Source organism: Mustela lutreola, chromosome 8 (assembly GCF_030435805.1).
Source record: "Mustela lutreola isolate mMusLut2 chromosome 8, mMusLut2.pri, whole genome shotgun sequence".
Taxonomy (NCBI): Eukaryota; Metazoa; Chordata; class Mammalia; order Carnivora; family Mustelidae; genus Mustela; species Mustela lutreola.
This window is the reverse complement of record NC_081297.1, coordinates 143,686,687-143,697,726: the sequence shown is the minus strand read 5'-3', so window position 1 is coordinate 143,697,726 and position 11,040 is coordinate 143,686,687. Positions and strand designations below refer to the sequence as shown.

The 11,040-nt window shown below is 49.9% G+C and overlaps 1 protein-coding gene across 1 annotated transcript; it reads right to left on the bottom strand.

The window, feature by feature from the left end:
* Positions 1–5,424: 5,424 nt before the first annotated feature.
* On the bottom strand, positions 5,425–9,234 carry MCHR1 (melanin concentrating hormone receptor 1). Its single transcript, XM_059187073.1, has 2 exons — positions 8,596–9,234; positions 5,425–7,291 (listed from the first exon to the last, which is right to left on the bottom strand). Exons 1-2 carry the CDS (start codon positions 8,894–8,896, stop codon positions 6,312–6,314), a joined length of 1,281 nt encoding a protein of 426 aa, XP_059043056.1. The 5' UTR covers positions 8,897–9,234; the 3' UTR covers positions 5,425–6,311.
* Positions 9,235–11,040: the final 1,806 nt, after the last annotated feature.

Genomic DNA, 11,040 nt, shown 5'->3' with positions numbered 1-11,040 from the left:
GAATGGCAGGGGGATGAAAACTTGATTTGCTTTGGCCAATTCATGAGTCCATTCAGACTTTGGGCCTGCTCCAGAGCCTCCTGGACAAGTTGGTTCATGTTGGATTGGACTAGAAGCCCCAGGCCAGCCTCCCAACCCTCTGATTCTATGACATTTCATGTGAATGATGCATCTTCTTGAGCTTCTATGCTGGGCATTGGTGGGGGTCCTGTGAGAGAAACTAAGAAAAGCAAACGTCCCTGCCTGGGCAGCTCACACAGGAAGTAAAAGTACTAAGAGCCCTTCGGCAAGGTGGTAAGGGAGTGACAAGGGGCTTGTACCCTTGGGAGCAATTAATCCTCAGAAGCAGGATGAGAACACAGCAGAGGTGAACCTTGGCGGGAAGCGGCCATATTAGTTTCCATACATAACAAAGTACCACAAACTGGGTGGCTTAAAACAACAGAATTTTATGGTCTCACAGTTCTGGAGGCTGGAGATGCGAAGTCAAGGGGTGGGCAGGACTGTGCTCTCTCTGAAGATGCCAGGGAAGGGTCTGTTGCATGACTCTCTCCCAGCTGCTGGTGGCCTCAGGCCTTCCTTGGTTTGTAGATGGATCACCCCAGTCCGTCATCTGCCCATGGTGTTCTTTCTGTTTCTTCACATTATTTTCCCTGAGTGTGAGTTTGTTCACATCCAAATTCCCTTTTTTATAAGGACACCAGTCATATTGGATTAGAACCCCCATTGATGATGACCTCATCTGGACTTGGGTAAATCCATAAGATCCTATTTCCATATAAGATCATATTCTGAGGCATTGGGATTAGGACTTCATCATACCTCCTTTTGGGGGATGCAATTCAACTCATAACAGAGGGCAAGCAAGAATCGCACCTGGGAGAGGAGAAGAGGTTCTTCAGGCCATGGATGTACAAAGGCAGAGAGGTGTGAGGTCCAGGGTGCAACTACGGGGGGTGGAGGGCGATGAGACTGGGGCCAACTTTGGAATCAAGCATACCTGAATTTGAAGCTTGACACTGCCACTAGCTCTGTGACCTTGGGCAAGTCATTTAGCCAAAGTCACAACTGACTCATCTCTAAAATGGGCATAAAGGTCTGTCTACCATGAAATGCTGGTGGAGAGATTAGTAAGTTACTAAACAAATATAGTACTGGACATCATGCTTAGTACAAGAAGGACCTTTACAAAAATAGAAGCTACTCTTTTTTTTTTTTCTTTTAACAAAGGATGTTGCCCTTCTGTGTAGTGTGAGATCACTACTATTCATCATGAATCAAGGAGATCGCTTTGCAGATAATTAAGTGAATGACTTTCCATCCCATCCATCTCTGACCTTCTAGAAAGTTTTCCCCCTGGTTGTCCTCTGAGGTTGGGGCACTCAGAGTAGGTTGCCCATCGCTGTTCAAACAGAAACCCCACCTCAAAAGGAATCCCCTCCCCTCCATCACCATGACCCCCCCATTTCCACAATCTCAAAATTTAGGTGTAATTAGTAAGTCATTGCTAATTGCAGAATTAAGTTTAGCCTGGTCTCATCAACCAGCCTCCAAGATGGGATGCTGCCTTGCTTTTTCTGACCTCCTCAGCTCAAACCACAGGATCAGTTTGAATCACTGCAAATCATAAGGCTGGGAGAATGAGGAGTTTTGGGGTATTTGTGGTTTTCCATCCAAATACTCAATGGAAAAAAGAAAAAAAAAAAAGACAAGTATCTCATTGAATAACGGAGAAAAAGCCTAGCTAAAATAATTTTTTTCTAGTAATAAAGCATAAAGAATCAACTATTATTATTAATTTGAACTGAGTAAAATATTATTGTTAACAGTAAAAAAGAACCCAATTTTTTAAATGGGCAAAGGGTATGAACAGACATTTCTCCAAAGAAGATATGTAAATGACCAATAAGCGCATGAAAAAGATGTTCAACATGACTTATCATTGGTGAAATGCAATTGAAGACCAAAGTAAGACCACTTAAAAAAAAAAAAATAAGACCACTTTACACTCATTAGGATGGTTATTATTGAAAAGAAAGGAAGGAAGGAAGGAAAGAGGAAGGAAGAAAGGAAGGAAGGGAGGCAGGCAGAGGGAGAGGAAGAGAGGAGCACCTAGCTGGCTCCGTTGGTTAGCATCTGCCTTTTGCTCAGGTTACGGACTCAGGTCATGATCCCAGGGTCCTGGGATCAAGCCCTGCATCCTAGAACTGAACTCCACATTGGGCTCCTTGCTCAGCAGGGAGGCTGCTTCTCCCCCTTCCTCTGCCTGCTGCTCTCCCTGCTTGTGCCCTCTCTCACTATCTCTCTTTCTCTCTCTGTCAAATAAATAAATTAATTAAATTAAATTTTAAAAGAGAGAGAGAGAGAGAAACTATTGTTGGGAAGGCTGTGGGGAAATTGAAGAACCCCTGTGCATCGCCAGAGGGAAGGTAAAATGGTGCAGCCACCATTTTATTTTTATGCAAAGTTAAGCATAGGATTGCCGTATGATTCAGCAATTTCACTTTTAGCTATAAAAAAAAATTGAAAGTAGAATCTCAAACAGATATTTGTACACCCATGTTCCTAGCAGCATTATACACAATAGCCAAATGGTAGACATAGCCTTAATATCCACTGACAGATGCATGGATAAACTAGATGTACATATATATACATCTAGTTTATATATACAGGTGATATATACATACAATGGAATATTACTCAACTTTGAAAAAGGAATGAGATTTTGACATATGCTATCACGTGGAGAACCTTAAAGGCCTTATAATAATTGAAATAAGCCAGACACAAAAGGAAAAATACTGTATGATTGCACTTATATGAGGTACGTAGAATAGCCAAAATCATAGAGACAGTAAATAGAATGGAGGTTGCCAGGAGCTGTGGGGAAGAATGGGGAGTTGGTTTAATGGGTGTAGAGTTTTAGTATGGAAAGACCAAGAAATTCTGGAGATGGGTAGTGGTGACAGTCCCACAATGATGTGAATTACTTAATGCCACTGAATTGTACACTTGAAAAATTGTTAAAATGGTTATATCTATATATCTTTTGTTGTGGTAAAAATACATGTAATTAAAATTTACCAATTTAGATGGTAAATTTAGACTATTTCTAAGTGTATAATTCAGTTGTTATGTGTATTTTACCACAATTAAAAAACAAAATAAAAACTAACTGGGTGCCTGGGTGGCTCAGTCAGTTAAGCAACCAACTCTTGATCTCAGCTCAGGTCTTTGATCTCAGGGTCATGAGTTCAAGCCCCATGTTGGACTCCACACTGGGAGTGGAGCCTACTTTAAACCACACACACACACATACACACACATAATTGATAGTTCAGGAAATAAACAAAAATTTCATGACTAGTCCCTTTATTTGGTGTTCTTAATGTATTTCTTTAGTGAATGTCAACATATGGAAGAGTTTCCCTGCAGTCACTTGCAACTTGGGTGTGCCTAACCTGTGAGGTCCTAAGTCCGTGTTCTGGAATCCTTCCACCATAGGGGACTTTAGGTACTTAATCCTCACAGTTGGAGAGGAAATGTTTTCTGGGGAGTAGATGAAGGAGCAGTGTAGGAAGCAGTCACTGGGATTGGAGAGATGGTGTGATGGGGCCCAAGGAGAGAGACAGTATTTGTTAGGTATGGAGAGGGGGAAAGGAGCAAAGAGATCAATTTTGTGATCTTTACCCACTTCTTGGACTCCCTCTCTGTACCTCACAGTGGCCCCTGCAGTGCTCTGACGCTGGGGCTATAGGTAGCCCCAGGTTGAACGAGGAGGAAAGGAAAATTCCATTCATTTCTCAGACCAGCAACCAGCCCTACCCTCAGCCCACCATTCCCGTCAGTGATGTCATGACGACGGTCCTGCGGCAACCCACCCCTTCCCTCTGCACATGCTTGTGCTTGCTCTGATCCAGTGGCACCTGCAGGGTCGGGCTGGAGAAGGATGTATTGCCCTACCCCCATTCTAATCTCCTTGCCTCCCTTCCTTCTGCATTCCCCCCCTCTTCCTCTGGACTTCTCCAACTCTCCCCCAATCCTCTCCCCTCCAACCTGTTTACATTTCCACCCACTCACTTTGTCTCAACCTACTTCGCTTTAGTGTCAGTTTTCAGTTGAGGTTGAGAACTGAAGGAAGGGGTGTTCCCCTCCCTAGGGGTTGTGGGGCGGGGTGGGGGGCCTCCTTAGCCTGTCCCCTGCATTTCCTGAGAGGGGCCACCTGACCTATTTCATCTCCCAGACTCCTTGAAGGGGAGGGGGAGTGACAGACCCCCAGGAAGCCTTTCACAGGCAAACCAGGTGCAAGAAACCCTCCTTTTCTGGAACCAGTGGGTAGGAGCTGCCTCGAAGCTTCCCTAAGAATATTTTTTCTTTTGTTGGATGTGCATCTGAAATAGATTGGGAGCTTACCTGCATCAGCAGCTAGAGACCCCACTGTGAATGAGTAGGGCAAATTAACGGGTCGGTTCTTGGCTCCCCCACCCTGCTACTGAGGTGGAGGGGAACACAAGCCTCCAAATACGACAGCTCATGATCACAATAAAAAAGAGCTGCCCAGGGGTTCCTGGGTGGCACAGTCCCTTGGACTGCTGACTCTTGGTTTCAGCTCAGGTCATGATCTTGGGGTCATGGGATCGAACCCTGCATTGGGGTACGGTCCACTTAAGACTCTCTCCCCCTCTCACTCTGCCCCTCCATCTCTCTCTCTCTCTCTCTTTCTCTCTCTCTCTCTCTCAAATACATAACATCTTAAAGAAAAAAAAAATTAAAAAGAGCTGGTCTGGTCGTGAACGGAAGTTTGCTAAGCCGCCTACCTGCTGCAACTCCACAGTGAAAAATAACCAGCAAGAAATTATGGATGCATCTGAACAAGTTGGGAGCTCACGATTTGTTGTCACTGTCTCAACGATTTGTTGTCACTGGCTCAACGTCTGCTGTGCGGTTTGCCCCTGGACTCCTGGTTCCCAGCTCCTCTCAGTGAAGAAACTTGAGAAGCAGCAGCCTTGCCTGCCGCCCAGTGGCCCATCTGTCATCTTCCCGATCTTGGCAGCAGCAGGAGGCAGGTTCAGGCCGCCCCAGAAGCCAGCCCCCACTGGTGACTCAGCGGGGGAGGTGGAGGTGGCGGGTGGGACTTGGGGCCTGAGGGGCCAGCACGGATGATGACCCAAGTGCTGTGGAGCAGAAGACAGGAAGTGGAGTCCTGAGCCCAAGACGAGCAGCAGAACTGTAATCTATGAGTTCACATTAATTTGGTTTGTGGGGCTGAACCCTTCCTGTGGGTTTAGCCTCCCCAGCTTCTTGCTTTTTAAGACGCAGCTTGACCGAGGTCTAGGTTCCACAGCCAAGTGACCCGCTTTCCCTTTTCGGCCACTCACCCCCACCCCCAAGCCCAAGCAGTTCTGCAGGAGCATTCAAAGAGATGTGGGTAGAGATTTTCCTTTATTCGTTTTTATTTTGGAGAGGAAGGGCTAGAGCAAAAAGATGATACTAACACAGCAGGCATCACAATGACCCTTGCACATGCAGGGCGCTGACGGACACTCACTCTGGATCTGGTGATTAACAAATGTGCCTCATGACGACAATGTCCCTACAGCTGCAAAGCCCCCTTGCTCCTCCCCATTTTTCTTAATTTTAAGACTCCTGTGCATACCCACCCAGTTAGCCTTGTCATTCTCAGTGAGTGATTCTCCTACAAATTGGGTTTTTACTCCTGTGGGCGCAGAGCCCTGCCCCACACCCCCCCAAAATTAAGCATGCATCCCCTAGAGACACAGGCAGATTGACAGGATGCTGGAACACAGAGAGGTGGCATGCTTCATTTCTCAGCATCCTCCAGCGTGGGAGAAAGGCTGCCCTCCATCACACCAGGGAAAGATGGGAAAGAACGCTGAGGCCATACCACTCTCCCATCTCCGCAGGACCCTGTTGTAGGCCCCCCACTCACACCCTGGCCTTCCCAGATCTCGAATTAACCAGCAATTGAGAAAAAAATCTGTGGGAGCTACAAGATGTAGGGCTCAGCTGAGCATTTAAAACAAAATTTTCTTCTTGCTCGGTTTCTGTTCAATCCAAAGGTCTCTTCCTACTCTCCCAAGGGGATTTCTGATGCTTGAAGCCCCCAGATCTGGCTCCCAGCCTCCCCAGCAATTTGTGGACCCTGTGGAATGATTTAGTAGCCACAACCCCTCACCGCCCAGCCTCCTTGCGTTCTCCCAGAGGGTCTTTGGTTTTTCTCAGTGTCTCTCCCCACCAGTCTGCTGTGCTGTCCTGACTTGGAGGCGCCTGGGGCAGCAGGAGAAGGGTCAGGTGCCTTTGCTTTCTGTCCTCTCCTCATCGGCTGTCTGGGCGTTGCTGATGGCTCGAAGCTGTCCCTGGGCAGCTGGCTTCACCGACAGGACCAAGCGTTTGCGGAATGTCTCACAGAGCACGATGTATACAAAGGGGTTGAGGCAGCTGTTGGCATAGCCCAAGCTGATGGCGGCGTTGTACAGGTAGACAAAGGTGAGGGTTGGGCGGCTGATGGACAGCTGGGTCAGCTGGAGCACATAGTAGGGAGCCCAGCACACAAAGAAGACCAGGCAGATGGCGATGGCTGTACGAGTCACCCTCTTGGTCCGCAGCCGGATGCTGCGTTGAGAGGCAGGAGCTACAGAGGACGTCATGCGCTGCAGGATCCTCACGTACGCGGCAGTGATGACCACGAAGGGCAGGGCAAAGGCCAGGAAGAACTGGTACAGGGTGAACCAGTAAAGGTCAGTGTCTGGGTTGGGCAGGCGGATGCCGCACCCCACCGTGCCCCCTGGGAAGGGGATGAGCCTAGCGTAGAGCCACACGGGGGTGATGCTGATGAAGGAGAGGGCCCACAGGAGGCAGATCACCAGGGTGGCCACAGAGGGCTTCCGGAACTTGGTGGAAGAGATGGGGTGGACAGTGGCCAGGTAGCGGTCAATGGCCATGGCCGTCAGGATGTAGGTGCTCGTGAACTGACTGTTGGCATCCATGGCCGTGATCAGTGTGCACATGGTTTCTCCAAAGTGCCAGACGCCATTGCCCATGAGCTGGTGGATCATGAAGGGCATGCCCAGGAGAAAGAGGAGGTCCACCACAGAGAGGTTGATGATGAAGATGTCGGGGACGTTGCTGCACCAGTGCAGTTTGGACTTCTTCACCACCGCGAAGATGACTGTGGAGTTCCCGATGATGCCCAGGAGGCAGATGGTGCCGAACACGGAAGGCATGATGATGTTGATGTAGGAACCACTCCCTCTGCGAGGAGGTGGCCCTGGGGACAAAAGGAGCAAATGTTGACCCTTTGACATGGACTCTTCTCTAAGGGCTGACATCATCCCGGTGTGCTCAGCCTCCAGCGATGACATGCTTGCCTACCTCTCTTCTTTCCGTCTCAGCTCAGGGCTCACCATTCATCTGGAACCCTTTCCTACCAATCCCGCTCCCCACACTGCTGCTGATCCTGTCCCCTTGCCCTCCTCCACCAGTTCCCTGGCCAATCCTCCCAGATTCTCCCACACCACCTGTTCGTTGAGGGACCCAGTCCTCTACTTCCTGCATTTTCTCAGAAGGCACAGAATCAAGAACCACAGCCGTCTGCAGAGAATTACTCTGTGGGCTCCCGGGCTTCACCAGGAAACCTCGTCGACGTAGCCAGAAGGGCATGAACGTGTGTGTCGCGTGTGTGCGCGCATGCGGGAAAGCAACCGCATGCATGGACGGGCGCATGCATGTGTTTTCTCTTCTCCTGCCTGCAGTCCTGATCATCTCATTTTAGAAATCACTGATTGGGAGCCGTGGGCTGATTCCTAGGCGTATCTGTGGGCTACCGTCTTGCGGAGGGAGGCTTTTGCCCATCAGGCCCGCAGCCCGCCCTCCCTTCTCCTGGGTTCCTGTGGGGGAATTCCTTGGTCTGTATCATCTGAGCCTGGGCTTCCCAAGCAAGCAGAGACTGAAGCTGTGTGTTGCAGCCTTGCCGCCCGAGAATTTTCTGCACACAAGCCTTTCCTCTTTTTCCTTCTTTTCCTCCTTCAGTGCTAGAATTTCAGGGCATCTCAGCTCTGGAAATGTCAGGAACCTTCATTCACCCGGAAAGTTAATCCCCTCAATGCTCTGTGAGTTAGCCCTTCCCCGGGGCCTTTCCCAGGGGTCAGGAAGGATGCTTCAGATCCCAGTACCGCAGTTCCAGTAAAAACACAAGGGGATCCGTGAATGAGTGAGCTTCCCCTCTCTCCTCGCATACCATCCTCTGGCTTCTCCTGCTTGCTTTTCCAGCCTGGATTTTTTTTCTACAAAGCATTTGGAACTCCTGGGTGAGTCTTCTCCTGTCTCCGTCACCGGCGGGCCACCATCCCCTGCCACTTCTGAACGCACCTTTGCCCTCTTCTCTGCCCCCGCCCCAGCTGCCCCTGCCTGCCCCGCCCCCTTCTCCCCTTCCCCTCCCGACCAAGCGGACTGCAGGTCTCCTCCCCAAGAACTGTAATAAAGTTTCCGGAGCAGTTTGGCTCAGAGGTGAAACCTTCCCATTACCCATCCCCCGGCGCAGGGGAGGGAGGACTCCCCTCCAGCACTACTCACCGGCCGAGGTGAGGTTATCGGGGCCATCCGAGGTGTTGCTGGCATTGGGGCCAGTGGGCAGCAGCGAGGCTCCCAGGTCCATCCTGCCGCTGCCCGTCGCCTGCTCGCCCGTCCACCCACGCAGGCTGCGGCAGCGCCGCCCGCCCGTCCCGGAGCACGAGCCCCGCAGTCCGGAAGGGGGTCTTCCTGGCGCTGTGGCAGCGTCTGCCGCCTCCAAGCCCCGCTTCTCTCCCCACTCCCTCCTTCCCCGGCTCCCACTGACATCACCTAGACACATTAACATTCGGAAGCAGATGCACATTAACCTCTTCGGTCCCGAGCAGCCGCTCCCCGCTTCCGACTGCCCGGGGAGCCCAGGGGCCTCGGGGAAGCCAGCGGGAGCCGGGCTCAGGCAACCCCATCAGGGAGGGGGCTTCCTTCCCACGTGCTCGTGTGCTCCCAGGAGCTCGCTGCATGTGAGGTCCAGGTCCCTGCAAAGACAAATGAGGAGAGAATACTCCTCCCACCCTCCGCCCTCCTCCCGGGGACAGAATGAGCCTGGCCTAGTCCCTAACCCCACATGTGGGTGGCTGGGCCAAGTGGCAGGGGCCAGGGGCGACTCCTCATGGATCTTGCAGATGGCAAGCTAAGACCACAGCATGCCTGTCCCCTAGGCCACCCTCAGCTCCTTCCCAGTGCCATGCTGGAGTCCAACCAGCATCCTGCCTAGCCCGCCAGCGTCCACCAGAAGCCCCATTGTCGACAGCTGAGCTGCTGACCAACACTCAGAAGTGACGCAGGTCACTGTGCTGGTGATGGCCAGGGTCTTAGGGACCAGTAGGAGACAAACTACCCTCTGCACAGAATTAAGGGCAAGCTTACAGAGATTTTATTTTTCTAAATGCTCCAGGGTCCTCCAGGTTTTACCTGAGAATTCTTGAGACAAATTTCGGAGCATAGCAGCCCCTCCTCCCAAAAAGTCATCGACCAGGAACAGCCTTAAAGGGCAAAGCATTAAGTGAATTAAGTGCATTCTTGACAGATGAATTAAGTGAATTCATGGTCAAGGTGTCCTGCTGCCAGCCTCCAGTGCCCTCCCAGCCACCAGCTGCCACCACACCAACCACCAGATTCAGAGCAGGGGCTTCTGGGTAAGCACAGTCTGATCGCACTTGCTTTTTCAGTCTTATTTATGAATGAGTTTTTATTGAGTACTTACTATTTGCTGAGCATTGTTCAAAGTTCCGTAGTGAAAAAAAACAGTAGGGGCACCTGGGTGGCTCAGTCGGATTAAGTGTCTGATTCTTGATCTCAGCTCAGGTCTTGATCTCAGGGTTGGGAATTCAAGCCCCACACTGGGATCCATACTGGGCATGGAGCCTACTTAAAAATACATAAATGAATTGGGATGCCTGGGTGGCTCAGTTGGTTAAGCAGCTGCCTTCGGCTCAGGTCATGATCCCAGCATCCTGGGATCGAGTCCCACATCGGGCTCCTTGCTCGGCAGGGAGCCTGCTTCTCCCTCTGCCTCTGCCTGCCATTCTGTCTGCCTGTGCTCGCTCTCTCCCCTCTCTCTCTCTGATAAATAAATTTAAAAAAGAAAAGAAAGAAAAAAAAAATCCTGTTTAAAAAAAAATACATAAATGAATAAAAAATAAAGTTCCAAGTCCCTGTCCTCATGGAGTTTATATTCAAGTTGGGGTGAGGTGGGGGGGGGGTAGAAAATATACAAAAAGACAAAAAGTTAAAAAGACAATTTCTGAGGTTGGTGATCAGTGCTATGAGAAATAAAGCAGGGTGCGGAGCCAGGAAACGCTAGGGGAGGTGCAGGTTGCTATTTTACATAGGAAAACCTCTCTGGGATGTGTTTTAAGAAGAATCCTAAGGGAAGTGAAGAAGCATGCTTGGAAATAGCTGAAAGGAGATCTTTCTGGGCACTAGGAATAGCCAGTGCAAAGGCCCTGAGGCAGGAGTGTGCTGAGTGCAGAGCAAAGAATGATAATACTGGCTATTGCAGTGCAAAGGAAGATTAGCAGATGACATCAGAGAGGAAACAGTGAGAAGGGCAGATTCTGTTAGGCCTTGTCAGCCATTGTAAGGACTTTGGCTTTTCTTTTAGGGGAAACGGGGTCACCAGTTTTCAGCTCAGGAGAGACATGATCAGACATGTTTTAAAAGGATCAGTCTGGGGGCACATGGATGGAACAGCCAGCTCAGCGTCCAACTCTTAGTCTTGGCTCCAGTCATGATCTCAGGGTCATGAGATCAAGCCCCCTCCCCTGCACTGGGCTCTGTACTCAGGGTAGAGGTTGCTTCAGATTTTCCCTGCTCTCTCTAAAATAAGCAAATTTTTAAAAATACTAAAAGGATCAGTCTCTGTTGGATAGCAATTGAAAAGTTATTTTAGCTTGCATTCCCTTGAAAGCAGAGCCTGAGACAGGACTTACGTATACATGAGCTTTGCTG